This window comes from Cucurbita pepo, chromosome LG01 (genome assembly GCF_002806865.2).
Source record: "Cucurbita pepo subsp. pepo cultivar mu-cu-16 chromosome LG01, ASM280686v2, whole genome shotgun sequence".
Lineage (NCBI taxonomy): Eukaryota > Viridiplantae > Streptophyta > Magnoliopsida > Cucurbitales > Cucurbitaceae > Cucurbita > Cucurbita pepo.
In genome coordinates, this window is record NC_036638.1 from 2,340,634 (window position 1) to 2,366,371 (window position 25,738).

A 25,738-nucleotide genomic window follows, 5' to 3' on the forward strand; every position below is an offset into this window, starting at 1 on the left:
GGGCTTAGCCTCTCCGCTGACACATCGCTCGCCCAGCGTTCTTGCTGGCTCATCGCCTCGCGTCTACCCCTTTTCAGGGCTCAACTTCTTCGTTGACACAGCGCTCGATGTCTGTCATACTATTTGTAATAGCACAAATCCAGCTCTAATAAATATTGTTCTCTTTGGGCTTTCCCTTTCGAACTTCCCCTCAAGGTTTTTAAAACGCGTCTACTAGGGAGAGGTTTTCACACCCTTATAAAGGATGCTTCGTTTTCCTCCCCAATCGATGTGAGATCTCACACTAACGGCGATACGTAACAAGCTAAAGCAGATAATATCTGCTAGCGGTGAGCTTAGGCTGTTACATATCAGGTCCCTAAGCTCTTGATCGGAAGTATTATAAACATATAAAGTTATCAAATTGGATAATTAGCATTAGAAAGATCAAACTAAACAACTCGAACGTCCCAAATTACATAGCTTAAAAGAAGGACCAAAATTACACATCCCTTCTCATGATTATACCCTCTTGAATCCAAAATGAATGAGAGTCTTAACCTTAAAATCTGCTAATTAAAATGGGACCTCTATCACCTTTGTTCCTACGACAAGAAACAATATCTACTGTGATGCATTGTCTTGCTTCATGAGCTTCAAGTTAAGTCCAATATCCATTCCATTGTAAGCAATTGGTGCATACATCCATAGATCATCAGAGCTCAACAGCTGCAAAGATTAAATTCGACACAAAAATCAAGCCTTGATTCAAGAACATATTCCCTAATCTTTTGAATCATCATTTACCTTGATTTGAAGCTGCAAGAACTTCACATATTCAACGGCTTCTTCAAGCATTGTACTGATATCAACCTGCAAGCCAAATCGAACGAGACTTATATCAACAATTAAACACTGATATCGTTTGAGATATGATCGTTCGATATCGATATCGACTTACCTTCGTGCCATTTGGGACGAGGCTTTGTAAGATCTTCAACCTTTCATTGATTCTTTCTCTTCTTTTCTGAATGAAAATTTGTTTAAGTTTTTGATATCAAAGTGTAGGGAAATGACAGAAACAGGGGAGTGGTTTAGAGTTTAAAGGGTTACCCTTGCATAAAGGCTTTGAGGGTCAGTGGCTGAGCCTCTACTAGCTCTTGGCTTCCCATTTGAGGTCAAAGAGGCAGACCCTTTTGAGCTTGAACTTGAACTAATTCCACCATTGATTTCTTGAGACTCCTCAGAGCTGAAGCTACTTGTGCACTGACCAATGTGATCCTCTTCATTGCAGCTAGCCGAACCAAGCTTCATGATCTTCGGTGGCCTTGCGTTCCTCTTCTTCGAGTTCTCGACGACCGACATCGATGCAACTTTCTCATGTATCTCAGCTTTCCTCTTTTTCCCATTGACAGCAACAGCAGTAGCAGCAGCAGGGTCAGCAAGGGAGTGTTGCAGCCTACATTGCCTTGTTTTTCGACTCGAACCGTTGTCGTCCAAGCGATCATCCTCCATCGAGAAATCCAAGGACAAAGAAGCACCATTAGGCAGCCAAAGAGGGAGGGAATCTGAAGAATAATAAGAAGGTTCATCCATGGCTGCCATGGACAGTGATGGTGGTTCATTGGATTCCCAATAAGCACAAGGGATTTCCAAGCTCAAATCTGAGCTTAGCTCATTTGGGAGACAGTAATTACTGAGCAAATTAGCCATGAAATCAGATTCCTCAGAGATCCATTCTCTTTCTGCTATAGGCTCCATTGTTCTATCTTAAGAACAGAAGATTTTGGTTTGTTCTTTGATTCTTGAGAAGATAATTGATGAACAAGCTCATATTTATAATGTGATAGCAACAAAATGAAGTTGACTTCACTTGAATTAATAAAGGAAATCATCACAGTTTATAAATGGGCCCAGAAGCCAACTCAAATGATTAACCAACTGTCATGAATGGATTAAAAAATGCAGCTTTTCAGTTCATCCAAAGTATGAACTTAAATTTAATACTCAATCACCTGAAAAAAGAGGGATTCTTTTTGTTTTTTAGTTCAAGAGATATCAATTTAGGCTTGTTGATCATGATTAGGAGTATCAAAATGGAGATTAAGACAAGATCAGAAGGAAAATGATGAACTTGGTTGGTGGTACTTGAGGGAATGAGTCCAGAATTTTATATGTTGCAAAGAATAAAATAGGTTTTAGATAGAATGAAGGTTGTTGTTGATATCTAGAAGAGTCCTAGATTCGAGCGTTAATAGATATTAACAGTTTATTAACAGTTTTCGAGTTTTCGCGTGTTACGTATCGTTATCTGTCTCATGGTTTTAAAGTACGTCTATTTTAATTTTTCTCTTCAACCGATGTGAGATCTCACAATCCACCCTTTTAGGGGCCTAGAAGGCCACCGCTAGCAGATATTGTCAACTTTGGCTTGTTATATATCGCCGTCAGCCTCACAGTTTTAAAACGCGTCTATTAGGGAGAGGTTTTCACACGCTTAGTTTCCCTCTCCAACCGGATGTGGGATCTCACAATCCACCCCACTTGGGGTCCAACGTCCTTACTAGCACACCGCACAAGAACTGACTCTGATACCATTTGTAACAATCCAAGTCCACCGTTAGTGAATACTGTCTGTTTTGGTCTGTTATGTATTGTTGTCAGCCTCATGGTTATAAAACACGTCTACAAAAGAGAGGTTTCCACACCCTTATACAAAATGTTTCGTTCCTCTATTCAACTAATGCGAGATCTCACATATACAATCTCTCTTTTTATACTTTTTTTATCTGGGTTTTCGGTTGACATACAAATTTTACTGGTCGCTCTTCTCCATCCACAACTTAAGAAGTTGGTTTTATGTCTACATAACATCAGGGTCACCCCTTCATTCTATACTAACTCCGACTCAGATTGACCTTTTTTTATTCAAACGACAGATCGATCTTTTACCGCTCCACGAGAAGAAAGAACACTTTGGGTCCACATAATCCATAGACTTTGGGAAGACAAAAAAAAAAAACTACAATAATTTTGTGGGTTGTGGTGATAATGACCTTTGAGACCCTATTTTAAACCCTAAAGAGTGGAATGCTTTGAGTTTAAAATTGAAGAGTATGCCCTTTGGAACTTCTCTTAGGGCATACTCTTTAGTGCCTTTTCCATTCATTCAAAAAAATTTAACTCAATTAATAACCAAATAAGACTTCGATTAAGGGACAACGACAATTAATCACGTCTAAATTTATCATAAATCTATTAATTTCAGCTCCGTGTGACAATTATTCTTTTTTTTTTTCATTATTCTAGAAAAATAACATTTAAATTTTTAATTAAAATTAAAAAATAAAAAATGGAATGTTACACTAGATTTGAATCTAACTTAGGTTAAATTATAATTTTAATAATTATGCAAATTTTATATAAATATTGTAACAACTAATTTGGCATTATTGGTTTTATTTGACCGACCTATGATATATAATTTCAAAGTCTAGCCTCGTGTTAACCCCAGACAAGAAAGATTTCATTCTGAATATTAAACAAATTCAGATTTTCCTGTTTGGAATATATGCTGTTTTTGAAGATATTCATATTTTTTAAATTAAATTAAAAATAAAAACATAAGCTGGAATGGAATGACAAATTTTTAAAAAATATTCACTTTATTTTATGAGTGGTCCATGGATTCCAAGTGAAATTTAAAAAGCGTTTAATTCTCGGGTTAGATTTAGACGACGTCAAGAAAAAAAAATATTTTTTTTTACCATTTAATAAAAAAATTATTAAATTAAATATCAGAATCCAAATTGAATCCTCTTCCAACGTTGTTGTTCGATGAGAAATAGTTCGGGTAATTTATTTAAAAATAATAATTAAAAGACTGTCTGTGTATCCATATATTTAGTTTAATAAATCAAATTTAACCGAAATATTCTTAAACTTTGTATTTTATATAAAAAAAATATCTCAATAATAATAATAAAGGTATTTTTTAGAGTATTTTATAAGATTGATATTTTTATTAATTTAGTAAAAATTAAATAATTATAATCAAATAAAAAATTGGGCAAAGAATAAATAATATGGCATAAAATAAAATAAAAATACACGGTTGCTATAAAAGAATGAACAAAATCAATATCTTTATTTAAAAAAGAAATTGTAAATATTATTGTAAAAAAACAATTGATTCAAATTGCCAAATAAAATAATTAAAATATGCCCGCATTTGTCCATTAATTTAACATAAATTTAAAAATAATAATTATATGAATTAAAATTTGTTTATTACTCATAAAATCCTTGTGTTTTATTTATTTATTTATTTAAAATTATATGAATTATGTGCATGCCATCACGATCGTTGGAGCTGATTTCAACTGCCTTCTTGGGAAGAGCTGGCAGCGTCATCAACCCGACCAAGTTTGAAAACGCGTTAATTTACTTTTATTTATTTATTATTATTATTATTATTATTATAAATATAGAAATTAAAATTTTTAATTAATTCGACATCATTAAAAAATGTTTTTTTTAAGAATAATTTAGTAAATAATAATAATAATATTTTTTTTTTCATTGAATGTGCATGTTGTTTATATTTTAATTCATAAATTATGTGTGGAGAACACAATCTCCCAATTATATTGGATTAGAAATCTCTCGAATGAACAAGATGTAACTATTTGTATATAAAATCTATGAACTATTGTGATCTCGAATTTAGAGTTTAAGGTCGAGTTGTAATGATTTAATTCCAGCTGCTATCGAGCTCTAATACCATTTGTAACACGCTAAGCCCACCACTAACAAATATTGTTTGCTTCAAGTTTTTCCTTTCACGGCTTCTCTTCAAAGTTTTAAAACGCGTCTACTGAAGATAAGTTTCCATATTGTTATAAAGAATGTTTTGTTATCCTCTCTAACCAATATGATCTCTGCTCGCTGATTTACTATTAGTATATTTTTTCATTGAAATATATTTATTTTCAATCATAGCGAAAAAAATCAAAAATTTTGAAAAAAAATAGAAAAAGGAAACTTAATTCCTCAGAAAATATAATATAATCAATTATTTATGACAAAATAATTAAATGTTTTTCACATAAATAAATATTTGGAGTAATAAACTAGGAGAAAAAGAATATCAATAATTATTATTTTAGTGCAATTATATTTCTTCTTGAGAATGTCCTCTTTTATTTATTTATTTATTTAAGATTTGGTTTTATGGTAATGAAGAGGGGAAGGAATTAAATAATATTTTTTAATTATTTAAAAATAATAATGGCTANATCCAAATTTGATTTTCTTGATAATTAAAATTTTGAGTGAATGTGCTGACGCGATAATGAAATATTTATTATTATTATTTTAAAGAAATTCTAGTGTACTTGTTTCTAACCATTATTTTCTATTTTAGTTATGTATATGTGTATACTATTTTCAAATATTTAAATCAATATTTAATATATTAAATATAAAAGAAAAAGTATTTTTAATTCAAAATTTTCAATTTAATATATTTATTAAACTAGAAGAAAAATAAAATAAAATAATTATTTTTATACATTAAATATTAAAAGAATTTTGTATATTAAACCCTTATGGGTTGGGCCGAGATTCACATCGAAGAATTTTGTCTAAGTTTCTTTACTATCTTTTGTGAATTTTTTAAGATGATACCTCAAATCGGGCTTTGGTTGCAAATTTTTTTCATGAATAATTAAAATCTAGATTTATCAAATTTTATTAATATATTTTAAATTTTTTATTTATTTTTATATTACATTTATACCATAGTTATATAGTAGGTAAGTTACAATTCTTGAAATATTAGATGGAATTTTTTTTAATAATATCTTTAAAATTTTAAAATAATTTTAAAAAATACAACTGAACTGTGTTCTTTATAAAAGTATTTTTAAATTTTTTTTTTTAATATAAATATTTTTGAAATAAAGTAGAAGGGTATTTTTTTTATTAATTTTTATTAATTTTTATTAATTAAAAAAGAGAAAATAATAATAACATTTTGAATTTTGAATTCGGATCATAAAACCCCTGGCTCATCTTCTCACGCCACTCACAAATTCAAAATCAAATTTCGAAATCTGCTTCCCTCCTCCTCTCCCTACTACGCGGAGATTCACAGAGAAGATCCCTAATTCTCCATCTCATCTGGCAGCAGCAAAGAAATTTGCGCCATGACAGCGGTTCCTTCTCCGGCTACTGGCCGGGAGCTTTCAAATCCTCCCTCCGACGGCATTTCTAATCTCCGATTCTCCAACCACAGTGATCACCTGCTTGTTTCTTCTTGGGACAAGGTAAATTACTTATAATAACTCTTTCTATCTCTACTTCATTTCCGAGCTTATCTTACTGTTTCTTCTTCTCAGACTGTGCGCTTGTACGACGCTAGTGACAACGTGCTCCGAGGTGAGTTCGTACACGGTGGTCCTGTGCTCGACTGTTGTTTCCACGATGATTCTTCGGGATTCAGTGTGAGTGTTGACAACACCGTCAGGAGGTGAGTGCTTCTTATATTGAAACGTTAGGAGCTTGTGAATTTCGGAAACAAGTTTAATTTTCTTTTTGAATGCTTTCAGGCTCGTTTTTAACCATAATAAGGAGGATATCTTGGGGAAGCATGACGCACCTGTGCGATGCGTCGAGTATTCTTACGCGGCAGGTATATTTTTGTTTTCTAATGGAAAATGAAGTTCTACTTGCATAGTCATTTCATTTAGGAAGTTAATCTGAGATTTGGTTTTGTAGAATTGGTATAGTTCCAAAATAGTAAGAGATGGTCGAATTAGAACTTGTCATGAACTAGAACTAAGCAAAACTAGAGATGATTCTCTATGACCTTACTCGCTATATGCTTATTCATTGATAATTATTATAAAATTTCGAGCTATTAAGATAGTTTCAATGTAATCCTCAGACTTTTAATGTGATCATTTATTCCTTAAACATTAAGAAAGTCGTTACGGTTAATTTTTTCCACTAACTTGTTAGTGATTGAAATTGATGAAATTAAAGTCCAAGTTCTAAATTGTAACTTACCTATTTGGGGTCGATTTTGCAATCTTTTCATAATTAAGAATTCCCAAAATAGGAGGGGATACACTCATACACATTATGATTTTGAATTAGAGGGAAAATTTCTAGAAATGGTTGCTCTGAGAAACCCTGCGAGAAGGACATTACTTTCTGTACCTGTATGCATGTTTCTATTGAGAATCTTTAATTGGATAGTGTTTTAGTAAATTAACAATTTGCACTAGTTGATGGGATCCTTTTCTATCTCACTCGAAAAGGAATGAATAGAAACATCAATAAATTGTATCAATGGAAAACCTAGTGATACTTTGACCTTACTACATTGGTCCTAATTCACTTTTAAGTGGATGAACCCTTGGTGTCTTTTTTTTTCCGCCCCTTGTAAAACTTGGTTACTTTTAAATTATTACACCTGCTAGCATCTTGAAAAATGTGTTCAGTTGAAAATGCAAGAGGAATGGGATTTGTGTGCCCATTTCTGTTTCTGGTTGATAGAATTATATACTTAAGAGTCTACAACTTGATTATAGATATAATAGCCTCTGTAAAGTATGAGGTGAGCTATTATTTATGGTTTTTCTAATTGAAACTGGTGAATTGAAAATAAGTGGTGAATAATAGTTCTCTCATTCTCTGTCATGCTCTGGAATCTCTATGGTGCCAAACTTCTTTTAATGGAAATATGTACGATGTCACTGCATTTTAGATATCAGCTATATTATTGTTATCTTAATGCAGGAAATTTGACAACGTAGGTCAATGGTTTTCCAGGGCAATTAATTACTGGCAGTTGGGATAAAACACTGAAGTGTTGGGATCCTAGAGGCGCAAGTGGGCAGGAACATACTCTCGTGGGAACATATCCTCAGCCTGAACGTGTTTACTCACTTTCTCTAGTGGGAAATCGTTTAGTTGTAGCAACTGCTGGAAGGCATGTTAACGTCTATGACTTGAGAAATATGTCTCAACCTGAGCAAAGGAGGGAATCCTCATTGAAATATCAGACTCGAAGCGTGCGATGTTATCCTAATGGAACAGGTATTCATCTAACCCTTAAAATGAAACTACACTTGATGCATGTGATATTATCCTAATGGAACAGGTATTAATCTAAGCTTTACAATGAAATTGCTGATGCATGAACTGCCTTTCCTCTTGATAAATGACGATGTAATTCTCTGAGTTATTCATATGTTTTGAATTTTGGTCGATTCCCTGCCAGTACATACTTTGTTCCCTTACTCTTAGTGAAATAGGTTTTCAATTTAAGGCTAGTGCCTAAGACTTTTTTACTAACTTGGAAATGATTCAATCGCGTGCATCAATTTTCCTGATATTGTTCTTTTCGATCGGAGTCATTTTTTGTAGTTAGGCTATACACCATTCTTTTCTTTTTTCTTTTTTCTTTTTTTTTTTTTTGTATACCCTTGTATTCTTTCATTTTCTCAATGAAAGCGTGGTTTCACTAAAAAAAATTATGATTTCTATAAACTAAACTGCAAGGGATCACTATCATGCCTTTGATACTGCAATTGTTTATAGATTTATAAATTTTCTTCTCTAATTGCAGGATACGCTCTTAGTTCAGTTGAAGGGCGAGTTGCCATGGAATTTTTTGATCCCTCGGATGCCAGTCAAGCCAAAAAGTAGGTGCTGTTGGTAGTTAAACAATAACAAGAAATGTTTATCATTGTACATTTTATTCTTTTTATTCATTGTGTTCTCTGCAATATGTGAATTCCTCATATCTTCTATATGCTTGATTGGAATGAATATCTAGAGATACAGAGATTTTGATATATTATATTTTAGTCCCTGCTATTAGTTCTTGGCTCAGCGTCTTGAGGCTATCCTCTTTTGATGTATTTTAGCGATCATGTTGTATAATATATATATTTTTTTCCTTTTGCTTCTTTCGATGGAAAACAAACATGCATTAAACAGCTCGAAAAGTTATCGTGTAAATTGATCTTTAATGTATATGTTAGCTTTCAACTTCTCTGGTTATATTATGCATTTTAGAGTGTAATCTATGAAAAGGTTACACAGGTTCTAAAGCATCGTGCGTAAACAGATGGCTATATGCTTTCCTTCAACAAGATGATATTTGTTTTTTATTGATAGACTTTGAGCTGTAATTCCCTGTACGTGATTTTTTCTTTTTGTAGATACGCATTCAAATGTCACAGAAAACTGGAGGCTGGAAGGGACATAGTCTATCCGGTCAATGCAATTGCATTCCATCCCATGTGAGTTTATGGTTTATTCGAGTTTTTGACTTAGTTTGAGTGAGAACATATATAGGCACCGCATTGCAGTCTTCCAAAATCGAACTGGCAAACATTGTCACATCTACACTACATACAGAAACTAGAAAATGATTTACTTCGCTACGTATTTTGACCAGTCAATGATTAACCATGTTAATATTGTGCTGGCAATCAGTAAATTATATCCTAAAGTTGTAATGCAAACAACCTTCTACCCTGCTTCCATATTGATCTGTTTTCATGCTGTAGCTATGGTACTTTTGCAACTGGAGGCTGTGATGGATTCGTGAATGTTTGGGATGGGAACAACAAGAAGAGGCTATATCAGGTAAGGATTTTCCACCAGTGAGCTAATAGTTTGGCCTCTGTCCATGACTATTACGGTTTTCAAAAGCTTACCATTTTATAACTCCCATATTTCAGTATTCAAAATACCCAACAAGTATTGCAGCACTATCATTTAGTAGAGATGGGCGCCTATTAGCCGTAGCATCAAGTTACACATTCGAAGAGGGAGATAAACCGTATGTTCTCTTTCCTCTCTTTGACACTCTCACACACGATGCATCGACGACATTCTTATCGCTCTTTCTTTTTGTTGTTTTATTTTGTAGCCATGAGCCAGATGCCATATATGTCCGCAGTGTAAATGAAATAGAAGTTAAGCCAAAGCCTAAAGTATACCCAAATCCTCCCACATGATTAACATCACAGACATCTCACCCTGTGGTCCATGCTTGTCGTTCTGTAGCCCTCCATTGTTTTTCTTGCTAGAGTTACTTGATGGTGTTAGAGCCAAGGTCCCGAGTGACTCCCAGAGTCCACCAGGCAGGCTTTTTTTTTTTTTTTTTTTTTTTTTTTTNCTATCCAAACTTCTGTTTGTTCTTGGTGAGGTGAGAGAGACGGAGCCTTAGATTTTGGGATGGACCCATCAGTAGTATGCTAAACGTGTACAGATTCTGTGTTTCTATAAACTTATTTCCTCTATTGTTTTTAAGGATATGGATAACACTTGGATTTTTCATCTATTTTTGTCCTTCCTACAATACTAGTTGATTTACCTCAACTGCCTTGAAAGTGAATTAGATAATCCTTTTCGATTTTAATCCATCATATTAATTTTTTGGTTCAGGTCCCATTTTGGCATTAAATTATCTAATGTTTGAGATCGTGATTTTTTTCATACATACATTAGCTTAGGTATCTCCTTCGCAAAAGATTTTTTCATTATAGGAACATTACTCTTAATGTGTCCAAATAGTCTTTAGGTGACCTTATACTATAAAATCAACTTGAACAACTCTAGGTTGATTCTATTTTAGGTGTGGTGTATTATTAGCTATACATCCATTTTAAAAAAATCATGGCATGTTTATCTATTTTATGTAGATAAATTTTAAAGTTTAGAGATGAAAATCATTCGATACTATTCTTTAGAAATTAATTTCTAAGACACAATTTTTGAAAGTTTAAAGACTAAAATATTGTAAGCATAAAGTTTAAGAGTCCAAATTATATGATTTAAAGTATGATTTAAAACAAATTTGTATAGAATGACTTTAATTCTTTTTTCAATCACATGATGAATAATTGCTGATGCTACTACAATATGCCTTCTTATGCTATTGATTCAAAGTTGAATTCTATCCCACCACTAAGTTCTAAAGATAATATGAGGAAAGATTAGGCTACCCATGAATGATTCAGCTTTGTAATGTTAGTCTTGCTATCATTATGTGTGTTTTTTAATAGATAAGAGAGAAAGTGGAGGATGTGAGCTGGGCAAAGATCCAAGCATGAATGTGGCCAAGAAGCTTTTAGAGCATGCACAAACAACATACTTCGACAATAATTGGGCATACCCAAAAGGTCAGCTTAGATTTTTGCATGATTGTCTCATAGTCCCTCATTTCTATGGTTTAACCATTATGACACTTACAAGTGACATCTTTTTGGGTGCCAATTTGCACGCACAGATGCTTCCCTTCCCAACCACACTTTCTTCTCACAAACTAACTTCCCTTTTTCTATGGGCCAATAATCTTGTAACCGTCCAAGTTTACTCCTAACATTTTAGTCAGTCTCATAATTTTAAAACACCTATGTTACTGAGAGCTTTCCATACTGTTATAGGAAATGCTTCATTCCTCTCTCCAACTAATGTAGGATCTCACAATCCACTCTTCTTGGGGCCCGATGTCCTCGTTGGCACACCGTTTGGTGTCTGGGTTTGATACCATTTGTAACAGTTTAAGTTCACCGCTTGCAGATATTGTCCTTTTTGGTCCATTACGCCGTCCGCCTCACGATTTTAAAACGTGTCTCTATGGAAAGGGTATAGCCCCACTCCAACGAGTCCTTGCACCATCCGGTGATTGACTCTGATACCATTTGTAACAACCCAAGTCCACCACTAACAGATATTGTCCGTTTTGACCCATTACGTATCGTCATCAGCCTCATAGTTTTAAAACGTGTCTGTTACTGAGAGATTTCCACGCTCTTATAAAGAATGTTTTGTTCCCCTATCCAACAACTCACAATCCTCCCACCTCTACTTTCCTCCCCCTCCTCCCATTTCCTTAGACAGTTCATAATGAAATCATAGGCATCATGGAGTCCTTGAAAACTCCCCACCTTAGACAGACCCAAAATCACACTAGCTTCAATATGCTACAAGCCTTGGATCTCATACTTTCTAATCTCTATGGTGTAAAATGAATCAAGTTTAGCTTAAACTATTCACAAGAATTCGAATGGTTAGAAAAGAAACAGATAAGCTCAAACTAAGCGTAGAATCGTATCTTGACTAGTTTTTGGAATCTTCAAACTTGTTCTTCCAAATATTTTTTCTGGTGTTGTAGAACTATAAATCTAGAGTAGTGCCATTAATGATATGGGTTTAATATTATGGATAAGCTCATGTGATTGTTCTGGATTATGTAGTGAACGTACCACACAGGCAATGGCTGTCATGATTCAAAATAAAGTTGTGGATTCAGAAATTTGTGTTAATTATGCAGGGAAATGCATGATTAGAAGTACTGCAAATGTCAATTTTGTTTCAGCCTTAAGTGGCCATGTGCTATTTGTTATGAATTTGAAGTTGAGTATAATATATATATATATATATATATGGAAAGGAGTACTGACTTTAATGAAAATTAAAGAAGAATATTTTGGATTTCAGGCTCCAAATTGATCTGAGATTGTTAGCTTGTCTCCCATGAATTTGCCTCAGTTTCCCTGACCTTGCAGTGCCAGACAATGAGCAATTACTACATAGATGTGATTCCCCTTCAAATGAGGGATGAATTATATCTAAGTTATGGTTATATTGGCCACATTTAATGTTATAGATGTTCGTGAGTTAGATTGGATTAAGACTTTTTTTAGACTTGATTCATTTGTTTGAGTTCTAAATTTTTTAACTCGAACAACCCTACCCTTGTTAAATAATAAACCTAACTCAATCTAAATAATGTATTTTTTTAAATCAACAATAAATTCGAGTTAGTTAGTTAAATTTAATTTAGTTTTAAGGGAACTCTGTCCTAACTCAATCCATATTAATGAAATATATTGATCCAGTATTTTAGGTCACCGATTTTTCTAAATATCCCTATTTGATAGAGTTAATATCCCGAACTCTTCACTAAATAAAATTATTAAATTTTGGATTATGTTTTTTTTTTTAGATTAAAAAAGTTTCCATATTTAAAATAGAAACGTTCAAAAAGTTGAACCTTCTCCACTCGTTCGTATCATTGTCATTCTCGTAATTCATAATAAATCCATCCAACTTTAAAAATAAAAACTTAGATTAAGAGAATTAAAAGCATACATACATAACACGAACATGAACATATAATCTAAGAAGACGAAGAAAAAATGTAGGGACGAACATATAATATTGAAATATTCCTGAGAATATCCCAAGCTTTAATATTATAATATTATATATATATATTATATATATATATATATATATATATATATATATATATATAATATGGTCCTTTTGATAACCCTAAGCCGTTGACTCTCTCTCTCTCATTACCCTAAAAATCTCATCTTTTTCAGTTTGAACAGAGAGAGAGAGATTGAAGGGTTGAGGAATCTTTAGATTATAATATTAATATGAGAGAGAGCAATGTTGGTACAGTCAGCACCATGTGCTTCAGCTCTTTAGATCTTTTGGGGTCCTCAATTACCTTACCTTTCCCATTCCACTCCTCTAACCAAATACATTAATAAAAATCTAAGCTTTTACCATGTGTGTGACTTTCGTTCACCATCGACAAGAAGAAACATGTTGTCTCGGGTGATTGGAATCTTATGAGATTAATCGAATAGGCTGATAATCGATTGACAATATTGAGGAAAATTGCTGACAACATCAACCGTATAAAAAATGAAGTTCTAGTTGATCCCACAACAGTTGGAGAGGGAAACTAGTGTCAGCGAGGATGTTGGGCCCGATATATAGGGGAACGAAACATTCTCTGTAAAAATCTCTACTTAACATACACGTTTTAAAAATCTTGAGGAAAACTCGAAACTGAAAGGATCAAAATGGCTTCAATGTTTCCTTCTTTACCAATAGCATTGTTTTGGCTTTCTTTCATGGCGTGGTTTTGTAACAAAAGGCCTATGAATTATCAAACGAAGATCGTGAAAATGCTTCAATATTCACTTCAAAACCACAACTTTCTCGAGAAAATTGCAGAGAAAAACACAAACGAGAGACAACCAACCCGACATCTTCTACCAACATATCTTATTTCAACCCAGCTTCATTGAAACAACATTTGTGTCCTTTCCTATGTTCTGTTGGGTTCTAAAATTCAAAATAGTAAGCTTAGAAGAAAATTTTCATGCATTTCAAAAGTCCACAAATTGCCATTTGTTCATGTGGGTTTATTGAATTACAGAGTATACACAATTAAAAACTTGATCTTGATGATTCTTGACCATAGCCTTTTCCCTACAATATATTCTAATAGATTCTTTAGATATTCACTCCAATTTCTATACCGATTTTGTTGTTGGGTAGTTCATCATTGATTCTCTCATTACTTAACCAAAACAAAAGGAGAATAGCATAATTTAAGTGATACCAAAATGATATCTACATTATCATTTGAAGCATAGCATAGCATAGAATAGCATATGTTGGGGCTTGCAAATTGAAAGGCTTTAAGAAAAGGGGTTTAAAAAGAGGAGAAAACAGAGAAACAGAGTCACCAGAGATATGAATTCTTTTTATTTTTAGTGTTTTAGAAGGCTGTTGGGTTAGCCATGTCTCCAGAGCTGACTAGCTGACCCGGGCTCCGTGGGCTTTGCCGCCGACCGAGGAAACACCCACTTTCTTACCCTTTTTCTTTTTAAAAAACTTCACAAAACCCTTCCTTCCCTCATTTTTTTCTCTCGTTCTTACCTTTTTGCCTCGGTTTTTGTCAAGATTCCGTCCACCCCACATCCATATATCCACAAATGCTCTGTTTTTCTTTACAAATTTGGTCATTTTTAGAGTCTTGATCGCTAAATCTCTCTCTCTCTTGTGGGGTTTTTGCAAGGTTGTGCATTGAGTGTTGCTGTTTGTTGACGTTTTGAGTTCATTTTGGTGTCATTTTCGTTGTGGGGTTCTGAGAAAAAGGGTTTTTTTTTGTGGTTTTGATTGTGAAAACTTGAAGTTCATTCATTGATTGCTTGATTTTGAAGATGAAGTTCATGAAACTTGGATCAAAACCTGATTCGTTTCAGACTGATGGGACCAATGTTAGGTGAGATCTCCTCTGCCTTCTTCATTCACTTTGCTTTAGCTGATACTCATTTATTGTTATTACTGTTCTTGGCTTCATGCATTTTATACTTCACTTCCACCACTCAATCCGCCGCTCTCCGGCGGTGAGCTGGGGGTGGTTTAGCAACTAGCTGTGTAGCTGTTCTTATGTTCTTGAAAGAATGGTCTGTTTGAAAAGGTGTGTGTGTGTGTGGGGGTAAAGGGTCAGTGTGTTGAAGCTTTGGTTGTTATTCACTTTTTGTCTTTTCAGAATGACTGGCAAAAGCTTTCAAGTTTGTTTCTTTTTCACTCTTTTCTATGATGCTTTTGTTGGTTCAAATCTTTACTTTGGGTGTCCACTAAGTGGATTCATCATTGGGGCTCCTCATTTTCTTTTATTGACTTTGATTTAGATGTGAACTGTTTTATGACTCTAAGGTGGTTTCAGAAGATATTGAAGTTGTTTAACGTTGTTTCCATGTATTTGAACTAAATAAACCATGAAAGGAGTAGCTGTGGAAGCAATATGAGCTTGACAAAATATTGTTCTTTGTATGAGAGTGATGTTATTGAACGTGGTACGATGTTGTTGGGTTAAGTATCGATTTGTAGGTGTGAGATTCCGCGTCGGTTGGAGAGAGGGATATAGCAGTCTTTATAAGGGTGTCGAAACCTCTCCCTAGGAGACGTGTTTTAAAACCTTGAGAGGAAGCCTGGAAGGGGAAACACGAAGATGACAATATCTGATAGTGGTGGGGTTGGGATGTTACAAATGGTATTAGAGCCAGATATCAGGTGATGTGCCAATGAGGACGCTGGGTCCCGAAGGAGGTAGATTGGGGGGTCCCCACATCGATTGGAGAGAGGGATAAAACAGTCTTTACAAGGGTGTGGAAACCTCTTCCTAGCAGACGTGTTTTAAAACCTTGAGAGGAAGCTTGGAAGGGAAAGCACAAAGAGGACAATATCTGTTAATGGTGGGCTTGGGATGTTACAAATGGTATTAGAGCCAGATATCGGGCGATGTGCCAATGAGGACGTTGGGTCCTGAAGGAGGTAGATTGGGGGGTCCCACATCGATTGGAGAAGGGAATGAGTGCCAACGAGGATGTTGGGCCCCGAAGGAGGTGGATTGTGAGATCCCACATCGGTTGGAGAGGAGAACAAAATACTTTTTATAAGGGTGTGGAAACCTCTCCCTAGTAAATACGTTTTAAAACCTTGAGGGGAAGCCTGGAAGGAAAAACCCAAAGAGGACAATATTTGCTAGCGGTGGACTTTGGACTGTTACAAACGGTATTAGAGCTAGACAATAGGCGATGTGCCAGCGAGGACGATGGGCGCCGAAGGGGGGTGGATTTGGGGGTCCCACATCGATTGGAGAGGGGAACAAGTGCCTATGAGGACACTGGGCTCCGAAGGGGTGGATTGTGAGATCCCATATCGGTTAGAGAGAGAAACAAAACGCTCTTTATAAGGGTGTGGAAACCTCTCCCTAGCATACACGTTTTAAAACCTTGAGGGGAAGTCCGGAAGGGAAAGCCTAAAGAAGACAATATTTGCTAGTAGTGAACTTGGGCTGTTACAGTAGAGTCTAGGGTCTTGTGAAAGATAGACAAGACCCGACTAACTTGGGAAAATGAAAAGAACAATGTAAGAAGCTAAAATCATTTATGTTTCATAGGATTAAGATTGTATATTAAACACAATCCAAATTTCCAAATATCAACTCTTTTCTAGTAAATGATATTACCTCTTCTACAGATCAATAATCATTCTCGAGTTATAATGGTTCATAGATTATACTTTCGTTTATCGACTGCTTCATTGGATCATTCACGTGTCGGAAAGTGAATATAGTAATTTGAGCTTTGAAACTATGCTGAAATTGGAGAGCTAACATCACTTGTATATGTTCTAATTTTCAAGTAGCGTTAGAATGTTTCCTACACATCTATGCCGCTATGCCTACCTGTATTTGGGGAAAGGATCGAATCATATGCGATGGAATTAAGTTCGCGACACTTCGAACACGTTCAAATGACCACACATTAGAAAGATGCTTTGAGACAAGAACTGGAATCGTGAGCCAATAGCATATTTCGTTGCTGTCGAAACAGTCGAGAGCACGAGTATGATAGTAGAGAGATTCCACGTTTGAATTTTTTTAAACTCAAAGAATCACCTTTCTGTCTCTGTCTGTTTTGGGAACATTAAGAATCACCTTTCTGTCTCTGTCTGTTTTGGGAATATTAAGAATCTTGTCACAAGGAAATGCTGAATGTTTGTGTATGTTCTTTGGTACCATTGTCCACATTCAGCTTTCACTTCTTTTCAAAGCCTCAATGCATGAGAATTTTCTGTATTGGATGGCTCACTCTGATGTATAGTAGTCGATAACTGTTATTTATATGCTTTAACGCTTAATGCGTTAACGGTACTAACAATTTAGACTTACGGGCATCTTATTTGGTTGAAATATGTGCTAACGGGGAAGTGATACTCTGTAACAGCCCAAGCTCACCGCTAGCGGATATCGTCCGCTTTGGCCCGTTACATATCGCCGTCAGTCTCACGGTTTCAAAACACGTCTGTTAGGGAGAGGTTTTTACACCCTTATAAAGGGTGTGTCGTTCTCCTCTCCCTAACATACGTGTTTTAAAATTGTGAGGCTGACAATGATATGTAACAGGCCAAAGCAGACAATATCTACTAGCGGTGGGCTTGCGCTGTTATATATTCAAATTAAACAATCAGGCAACTTTCTCATTTCACGTTTACGTTGCAGGTATGTTGTAAGTGAATTAGCCACCGACATCACTGTTATCGTTGGGGACGTCAAGTTTTACCTCCATAAGGTATGCTGATTCTTACCCTTTACAGATATTCGTAGATCGTGACAAACTCCGTGGGAACGGTAGTAGGAAGTTAGTGATATCGGATTTTTTGCAGTTTCCCCTTCTGTCAAAGAGTGCTCACTTGCAGAAGTTGGTCACAGATCACAATGATGAAATTTACATTCCAGACATCCCAGGTGGTTCTGTGGCATTTGAGATATGTGCCAAGTTCTGCTATGGCATGACCGTAACGCTTAATGCCTATAACGTAGTGACAGCTCGTTGTGCTGCTGAATACCTAGGAATGCACGAGACAATGGAGAAGGGAAACCTCACGTACAAGATCGATGTTTTCCTTAGTTCGAGCATCTTTCGGAGCTGGAAGGATTCGATCATTGTTCTTCAGACTACAAAGGCATTAATGTCATTGTCTGAGGAACTGAAACTAGTAAGCAATTGCATAGAAGCTATTGGTGTAAAGGCCTCTTCTGATGTTGCTAAAGTTGATTGGTCTTACACGTACAACCGTAAGAAACTACCGGAGGAAAACAGGAACGATCCTAACTGGAACGGTATCAGGAATCGCAGTGTGCCGAAAGACTGGTGGGTTGAGGATCTGTGTGAGCTTGAAATTGATCTATATAAGCGTGTTATAGCGAGTATAAAGAACAAAGGAATAGTTCGTAATAATGTGATTGGCGAAGCGTTGAAAGCTTATGCTTACCGATACCTTCCGGGCTTTAGCAAAGGCGTGCTTCAATGTGGGGATCTGCCGAAGTACCAATCGGCAGTGGCGACGATTGTCTGGCTGTTACCTGCCGAGAAAGGCAGCGTCTCGAGTAGTTTTCTGTCCAAATTGCTGAAGGCTTGCATTGTCCTAGCTTCTGGAGACGAGACCAAAGAAGAGCTCATTCGACGAATCGGGCAGCAGCTAGAGGAGGCTTCAGTGAACGATCTTTTGTTACGAGCACCGGAAGGTGAAGCTATGTATGATGTGAATACCGTGCAGAAAATCGTGGAAGTGTTTCTTTTGCAAGATCATAATACTGAAATCGAGTCAGTCGAAGAGGGAAGTGAGCTTCAGGAGCCAAGAGGGTCAGGGATTTTATCAGATGCTACTAAGTTGATGGTGGCAAAATTGATCGATGGTTACCTTGTTGAAATTGCCAAGGATCCTAATCTACCATCAGTAAAGTTCATTAATCTTGCAGAAATGGTGTCTGGCATCGCTCGGCCTTCACACGACGGGCTTTATCGAGGTATCGACATGTTTCTGAAGGTACCAGTTTGAAGTTTTTGGCTTTCGATTCATTAGAATGTTATGTTCGTATAGCGTAGTCGTTTGCATCATAAGTTATGTTCATTTTTCCAACCGAATTTCAAATAGAAGTTCATTACTTGATTTACAGGAACATCAGGGGATCAGCAAGAGTGATAGAAAAAAAATCTGCAAATTGATAGACTGTAAGAAACTATCTGCAGAGGCGTGCATTCACGCCGTACAAAACGAACGACTCCCTTTACGGATGGTTGTGCAGGTACTATTTTTCGAGCAAGTCAGGGCATCGACATCATCAGGCAGCAGCACACCCGAGCTACCTAAAGGCGTCAAGGATCTAACGAGTGGGTCTCACGGAAGTTCGAGATCAGGTACAACCCCAGAGGAAGAGTGGGATGCTGTTGCCATGGCTGAGGAGCTGAAGGCCCTCAAAGGAGAGCTAGCTTCCTTGAGGCTAGCTACTGGTGGAGGAGGAGGAGGCAGTGAGAAAGCAGCTCTTAGTAAAATGAAAGGCTTGCTCAAGTCAAAGAAGCTTTTCACAAAGCTATGGTCAAGCAAAGGAGGATATGGCGAGAACAGCGGCTCGGATTCATCGGAGAGCCTCGGTTCTGGTAATCAAGAGGAAGCTAAGTCGACACCGTCGAGGAACAGAAGGCATTCAGTTTCTTAGCAGTGCCGTTTCCGTGGTTCAGATTAGAAGAGTTTTGGGTGAGCATTAGTGGGTAAAATGAGGAAAGAATGAAAGTATATATAGGCTAAGAGCGTGTAGAGTATAGCAATTAAGGGCAACAGTATTAGTATGTATGGGGAGGTTATGAAGTCTAACAGAGATTTGATGAAAGAAGGATGAGAATGATTCTGTAATATTGTTCAGGTGAATGGAATAAGGCATTGTGTTTGCTTTTGAGAGCACTTTGAGTTGGTGTATTGGCCTCTTGTCTCCTAAAGAAGGTGTCTTAGGTTAGGTTTATTGGGTGCAAAGAATTGATTCAGAATTCAAAGCCTTCCCATTTGCTCTTAAAATAAAAGGGCTTTGAGAGGAGGAATCACAAAAAATATGCATTAAGATGCCAAGTGTTTGTTCATGCTATTTTATCTTCAGGTTCAACCACCTGAAATAACATTTGAGAGCATATTTCAAATAAAATGATAGATGCGAATGCCTTTTGTTCATCATATATTCATAGCTTCTAGTAATTTGAAGCAACCATATGATTTAGAAATTATGAACTTAGAAATTATGAACTTATGGTCACCAACTAATACATCTCACTAATAACTATCGAACAGGATTCTATGATCGTTGAAAGTGGAAAACTAACGTGAACAGGGTTGTTCTATGACCTCTAGATACTGAAAGTTGCAGCTTCCCCAAGGTGGAGATGATGAGATTGCTCCATAAATTTTCCTTCCTTTGGTCGAAGGAGATTTCTGCATCAAACTTCTCCTTCATCAAACTATTCACAAGGGCGGGCCCTTGATCTTTTTCCCTAGGTATCCCAAATGAGGTTTGATGCAAAAATTTTCGTAACACCCTCTCTTATCATAATTTGTGTATGGTCTATTTTATCTATTTAGATAGAAACATATAGAAGAAATTGAAATCAATTCTAAAACACAAACATTGGTAAATCACATGAATACAATTCGTAACCATACTAATTTTCAATTAAAAACGTGATGGATAACGAATTAATCGCTGCTCTAGATGCACCGAAAAGAGACATCACGTAATGAATACGCTTAAAGACTGGAAAAACAACAGAAGGAATATTTGTCAAAATATATCAAAGGGCAAGCTCAATTAAAAAACGTTAAATATGGTAGTTCATAGCAAAGTGTCACAATCGTCTTCTAATAACAACCATTTTTCAGACCAAGTAAATAAGAGAAAAAACATCGCAAAACATGGGGAAATCTTCAAAAAAGAATTCAACCCATCGTCTCTGATATAAGCTTCTTAGCGGTACTGCAAAAATGGAAAGTTCAAAGTTTAGATAATGCAGAAGATAAAGGAGTGTCACTACAAATAATAAACAGTATAGAATAGACCAAAGAGATAACTTGCCTTAATGAAGCCAATTTCCTTGGCATTGCTACGGAAGCATTGTCTGCAACACATAAGTCCATACTTCCTGATCAAACCATGAGGATTTCCGCACACACGACTGAGAATAGGATTGACAGGAAAATGTTAATGAAATTCAGCTTTCTCAGAAGTCAATGATTATGAGACAAAATTAAACCCTAGACATCCATAAAAATTGTAATCTGTTACATTTATATTCGCTATTAAGCCTGATAGCTTATAGGTAACTGACAAAAAATCTAGCCATAAGGCATGTCTAGAAGTGATTTTAATCATGATTCTAAAATGTTTAAAATCAGTTTTTGTTACGTTCAAAACTACACCAAAACATGTCTTTAATCATTCAAAATCAACTTAATGTTTGATCTTACATATTAAAAGGTGATTTTCATACCAAAATATTGATTTTGAATAATTAATAACATGTTAAGAGTGATATTGAATACAATAAAAGTGATTTCATCTATTTCAAAATCACTCTCCCGCTCCAACATGCATCTAATGGGTTGTCTTTTAAAGTTAACCAACTTCGAGAATTCTCGAATAATATTAGGCCTTTTCCATCTAAACACACTTCATATATAATTCATCCAGTTAAACTTAGAAATTCAAATGACTCACCCAAACGAAGAACAATCATCGTTCAGAAACGGATAAAATGCTAAAATTATAGGCAGCGTACAATGAAATAAATAATGTACTCTTAAGGACATAGAAAACGAAATACCATATATCATAAAAATCGGTTATAACTTTTCATCCCAAACTATCGACCTTTGATACGATCACTATTATAAATCCAGGGTCAAACTAGAAATTCATCTGCCAATGTAACGACTCTTACGATGCAGTAACAACAGAAACCCCACAAATCAGCACAAAACCTAAGCATCTCAAAATCTTATCCAAGTTGGGAAACACAAACTTAGGCATCTGATTATCCATTCAATCCGTCCTGGTAAAACAAGAATAGTAATACATAATGCATCTTCAACCGCAATACTCTTCAGATTTGATTACAAATCGCACAAGAACAGACATTAAAGAGAGATATATACACTAAAATATTTGTTACTTCGTAGACGAACTCCCGAATCCTTCAAATCAACCAAACAAAACTAACGTTCCAGAGGAGTGAGAAGATATCTTCTTACCAGGTGCGAGAACCAGGCCCATAGCTCTTAGGATGAGAGTTCCACACGTTGGAGTGCCCCATGATCGTGAGGTATTGAGACGCTTCGAAATCACAATGTGAAGCAGAATTCTTGCGAGGAAGAAGACGACGGATTAAAGGATTGATTTTATATGAGAAATAAAACCCTAATTGTAGCGTATTTACGATTTTATCCACTTATAAAAATACCCGACCCGCTTGGGCCGGGTTTGATAGTCCGTCCCATTATAATTTTCACTCCCTTTTAAATAATAAAAATAAAAATAAATTAATTTATAACTAATTTTTCATATATAAATTATCGAACACTTAGTTACTAGTTATCTAGGTTGGTTGATGAAAGTCCCACATCGACTAATTTAGAAAATGATCATGCGTTTATAATCAAGCAATTCTATCTCCATTAGTATGAAACTTTTGGGAAGCCCAAAGCAAAGGTAAGTGTTCAAAGTAGACAATATCATACTATATAAGAGTTGTGTTCAAGTGTCTCATATTTTTAAATATGTCTTTAGTAATAAATTTAAAATTTGAATTTTAATTTAAATAATTGTTCTTAATATATTAATAATAAATAGAGACTAATTAAGAACAAAGGTTATTGATTTACAAGTCCAAGTAACTCCTGAAATTCTTTGTTCATCGTTCATCAATGGCAAACGAAGCCGGCTCCTCCTCCTCCAACCCAGAGGTATCGTAATCAAAACACTCCGGCCAGTTCTCTTCGAGTCGCCGGAAAATATCCTAGTTCCTATTTTTCTTTTGTCGCTGTTGAATTGAATCGGTGATCTTGGCTAAAATGTTGTTTTCATCTTCTCTAGCCATGCGTAATCGAAGAGGAAGGTGGAGAAGAGTTCTTGTACGGTGCTGAATCGGGATGGGTCGAAGCTTTGACTTCTTGTGATCATCTACCTTCGCTGTGTTCCGACCTTGCTCATATTCCACCCCCTGATACTGCCTGCTGCGAGTCAGTTTTTCTATACCCTAAACCGTGTGTGTAGTTCCTTTTTCAGTGGGATTTTCATTTCTGCTGTGGACATTGCTGAAGGGTTATGTGCTTAATTTTTGTTTGATTTGAGAATTTCTTTGTCAGACAGTTAAGAATGATGTCTTTTTTGTGGATTGTGGGTTTGAATCTCCTTGGGTATCTATGAAGACTCTGAAATATGGTATCCACCCCAAAGTTTTAGGTTAAGGTCTAGAAAACTGGCCATGTTCTTCTTCCTGGATTCAAATAGGAAATCAGAACTGAATCTCCTTTCTTCAAATGCTTTGCTATTTTCAAGGAACAAAATAGGGTAGAAATATGGGATACGTTAAGCTATTTGTTTGTGTACGCTGTTTTGTGGGATCCACATTGGTTGAGGAAGCAAACGAAGCATTCTTTATAAGGGTGTGGAAGCAACCTTGAGGGGAAAGCCCAAAAAGGACCGTACATTGTTTTCCTCCATCTGTTGCGTTTCATCCATTCGTGAGTAGATTAGATTTCTTCATACCTTGCATTAACAGCTTACTAGATTTTCATCTCAATGAGGCTATTGTGATTTATGAAACATGGCAATACGTGAAAATATAGTAATGCCTTTAATGTATCGTGGACTTTCCTCTTATGCTGGCTTAGATTTGGTTTATCAGAGAATTGTTTTCTTACCTAAATTATTTTTGACGAATCTTAGATATCTGGAGGCTCCCCTCCCTGCAATTATGTTCATAGTCACCTCCGCTAATCCTTAGGAGCCAACACGCACTCCAAGAGACAATAAAGATTTTAAATTTATTGTCTACATGGAGGCTTTAAAACCAAGATCTCGTTTATATGCAGCAAGTGGAGTGCATAAGCCTCTCTAGAGATAGGGGTGAGTACTACACCAGTTCGTAAGTCAAGTACGGAACGAGCCTTGTCTACGAACTTTAGAAATAGGGGCGAAGCAGCTCAACCGATAGGGAGAGGGTTGATCTCATCTTGCTTGCTTCTGGCGAAACTTAACACACTAGATAATCAGCATTCTTTTATGATAGGAATACGACTTTTTAGGCCAACCACAACAAATATCATAAGCAATAGTAAAGCCAAGCCAGATAAAGGCGAGCAGCCCAACTAGCAATAGCAAACAGCCTTCTTATAGCCTCTTTTTCCCCTTACTTCCTATTATCTCTTAAAGCTAGCCTTTACCACTAAGGTCACCATCGGAAGTTAGTATTCCATTGCTGCCATACATTAAAGGTTTAAGTTCTTCATGTCATTCCCAAAAGATCTTGAAGGATATATTTCAAAATTTCAAGCATTTACCACTAAGGCGGCCACCATTGGAAGTTAGTATTCCATCGATATCATATATAAATGATTCAAGTAAATCCATTTCAGCTGGACATCTCTTTTAGATGGTCTGTACGAGTCTAATATAAGTAGATGTTTTGGTATCTTAACTTTACAAGTGGTGTATAATTTTCGGTCTGTAAGTGCCTTCAGACCCATTTTTATGTTTCTGTTTGGTTTCAGTTTCATGATTTGGAAAACACCTATTTATTTGGTTTATTAATCCATGGAACAATCTACTTATGCAAGATGTCAGAATCCCAAGGAGAACTGGTTGTGTTTGTGCTGTAAGAATGTCTTCTGTAGTCGTTTTGTGAACAAGCACATGCTTCAACATTATCAGCAATCAAATCACAGTCTTGCACTCAGCTACAGGTAAATGTAAAATGGTTCCTTAATGATACTTTACTTTCTGCTCTTAAGGTTCCTCGATGCCTTGTTTATTAACAATTTGCATTTGGAAACAGTGATTTGTCAGTTTGGTGTTTCTCCTGCGATGCATATTTAGATGCACAATTGATCCAGGAATTACGACCAGTACACGAAGTTGCCTATATACTAAAATTCGGCGAGGTCCCGCCATTTCGATAGGCTTAATCTTCCTGCAGGGAGACTTAAATTTGAGACTTGTGTTGTAATTTTTAGTCTTGATATCTTAGGTGTCTTGGTCTCTTAGTTTGAGGAAGTGAGCATTTCAAAATGTGATCTTCTTCACATGAATTGGGTTGAGCTTGTCAGATGTTCATGATGGGCTACTGATTGTTGCTTTTACAGAGATATGAGGGACAAAAAGTTGGAGTCTCCTATCTTGTTCAGGAAAATTTTAGTGACTTCTACAAATCTTGATGATAATCAAATTGGTTCTCACAGTTTCAACTATCTAGCAAAATATTTCTCTTTTCAAGTCATTTTCGTCAATCCAGCTTCACTTATCATTGAA

General features: G+C 35.8%; 4 protein-coding genes across 6 annotated transcripts; 2 read left to right on the forward strand and 2 right to left on the reverse strand.

The window, feature by feature from the left end:
- Positions 1-398: 398 nt before the first annotated feature.
- LOC111790352 (transcription factor bHLH85-like) lies at positions 399-1,740 on the reverse strand. The gene is made up of 4 exons (XM_023671263.1): positions 1,093-1,740; positions 941-1,006; positions 787-852; positions 399-708 (listed from the first exon to the last, which is right to left on the reverse strand). The coding sequence occupies exons 1-4, from the start codon at positions 1,738-1,740 to the stop codon at positions 604-606; spliced, it is 885 nt and encodes a 294-aa protein (XP_023527031.1). The 3' UTR covers positions 399-603.
- A 4,319-nt stretch (positions 1,741-6,059) lies between these two features.
- Positions 6,060-10,345, forward strand: LOC111806425 (mitotic checkpoint protein BUB3.2-like). Its single transcript, XM_023691741.1, has 9 exons — positions 6,060-6,308; positions 6,381-6,511; positions 6,591-6,673; positions 7,819-8,085; positions 8,618-8,693; positions 9,216-9,296; positions 9,567-9,645; positions 9,741-9,841; positions 9,932-10,345. The coding sequence occupies exons 1-9, from the start codon at positions 6,189-6,191 to the stop codon at positions 10,017-10,019; spliced, it is 1,026 nt and encodes a 341-aa protein (XP_023547509.1). The 5' UTR covers positions 6,060-6,188; the 3' UTR covers positions 10,020-10,345.
- A 4,213-nt stretch (positions 10,346-14,558) lies between these two features.
- On the forward strand, positions 14,559-25,674 carry LOC111800716 (BTB/POZ domain-containing protein NPY2-like). 3 transcript variants are annotated; one of them, XM_023684531.1, is made up of 4 exons: positions 14,559-15,103; positions 17,891-17,960; positions 18,055-19,218; positions 19,349-20,287. In XM_023684531.1, exons 1-4 carry the CDS (start codon positions 15,042-15,044, stop codon positions 19,886-19,888), a joined length of 1,836 nt encoding a protein of 611 aa, XP_023540299.1. In that variant the 5' UTR covers positions 14,559-15,041; the 3' UTR covers positions 19,889-20,287. The 3 variants fall into 3 exon arrangements, 2 of the variants coding, with proteins under 2 accessions (XP_023540299.1, XP_023540307.1); XM_023684539.1 differs by lacking the exon at positions 14,559-15,103 and adding an exon at positions 15,165-15,301; XR_002816012.1 differs by lacking the exons at positions 14,559-15,103; positions 17,891-17,960; positions 18,055-19,218; positions 19,349-20,287 and adding exons at positions 23,082-23,172; positions 23,303-23,448; positions 25,055-25,173; positions 25,266-25,674.
- On the reverse strand, positions 20,983-22,615 carry LOC111800742 (40S ribosomal protein S29). The gene is made up of 3 exons (XM_023684578.1): positions 22,462-22,615; positions 21,287-21,386; positions 20,983-21,187 (listed from the first exon to the last, which is right to left on the reverse strand). The coding sequence occupies exons 1-3, from the start codon at positions 22,521-22,523 to the stop codon at positions 21,179-21,181; spliced, it is 171 nt and encodes a 56-aa protein (XP_023540346.1). The 5' UTR covers positions 22,524-22,615; the 3' UTR covers positions 20,983-21,178.
- Positions 25,675-25,738: the final 64 nt, after the last annotated feature.

What these genes read in the sequence shown, in the direction of transcription:
- LOC111790352 (XM_023671263.1), bottom strand. Translation starts at nt 1,740, where the DNA reads ATGGAGCCTATAGCAGAAAGAGAATGGATCTCTGAGGAATCTGATTTC. An exon ending in CTCAAAGCCTTTATGCAAGG is followed by an intron (nt 1,007 to 1,092) that starts GTAACCCTTTAA and finishes ATTTTCATTCAG; the next exon opens with AAAAGAAGAGAAAGAATCAA. An exon ending in TCTTGCAGCTTCAAATCAAG is followed by an intron (nt 709 to 786) that starts GTAAATGATGAT and finishes TAATCTTTGCAG; the next exon opens with CTGTTGAGCTCTGATGATCT.
- LOC111800742 (XM_023684578.1), bottom strand. Translation starts at nt 22,523, where the DNA reads ATGGGGCACTCCAACGTGTGGAACTCTCATCCTAAGAGCTATGGGCCT. An exon ending in GGGCCTGGTTCTCGCACCTG is followed by an intron (nt 21,387 to 22,461) that starts GTAAGAAGATAT and finishes TCCTATTCTCAG; the next exon opens with TCGTGTGTGCGGAAATCCTC.
- LOC111806425 (XM_023691741.1), top strand. Translation starts at nt 6,189, where the DNA reads ATGACAGCGGTTCCTTCTCCGGCTACTGGCCGGGAGCTTTCAAATCCT. An exon ending in GATGCCAGTCAAGCCAAAAA is followed by an intron (nt 8,694 to 9,215) that starts GTAGGTGCTGTT and finishes TTCTTTTTGTAG; the next exon opens with ATACGCATTCAAATGTCACA. An exon ending in ACAAGAAGAGGCTATATCAG is followed by an intron (nt 9,646 to 9,740) that starts GTAAGGATTTTC and finishes CCCATATTTCAG; the next exon opens with TATTCAAAATACCCAACAAG.
- LOC111800716 (XM_023684531.1), top strand. Translation starts at nt 15,042, where the DNA reads ATGAAGTTCATGAAACTTGGATCAAAACCTGATTCGTTTCAGACTGAT. An exon ending in ACTGATGGGACCAATGTTAG is followed by an intron (nt 15,104 to 17,890) that starts GTGAGATCTCCT and finishes TTTACGTTGCAG; the next exon opens with GTATGTTGTAAGTGAATTAG. An exon ending in TCAAGTTTTACCTCCATAAG is followed by an intron (nt 17,961 to 18,054) that starts GTATGCTGATTC and finishes GATTTTTTGCAG; the next exon opens with TTTCCCCTTCTGTCAAAGAG.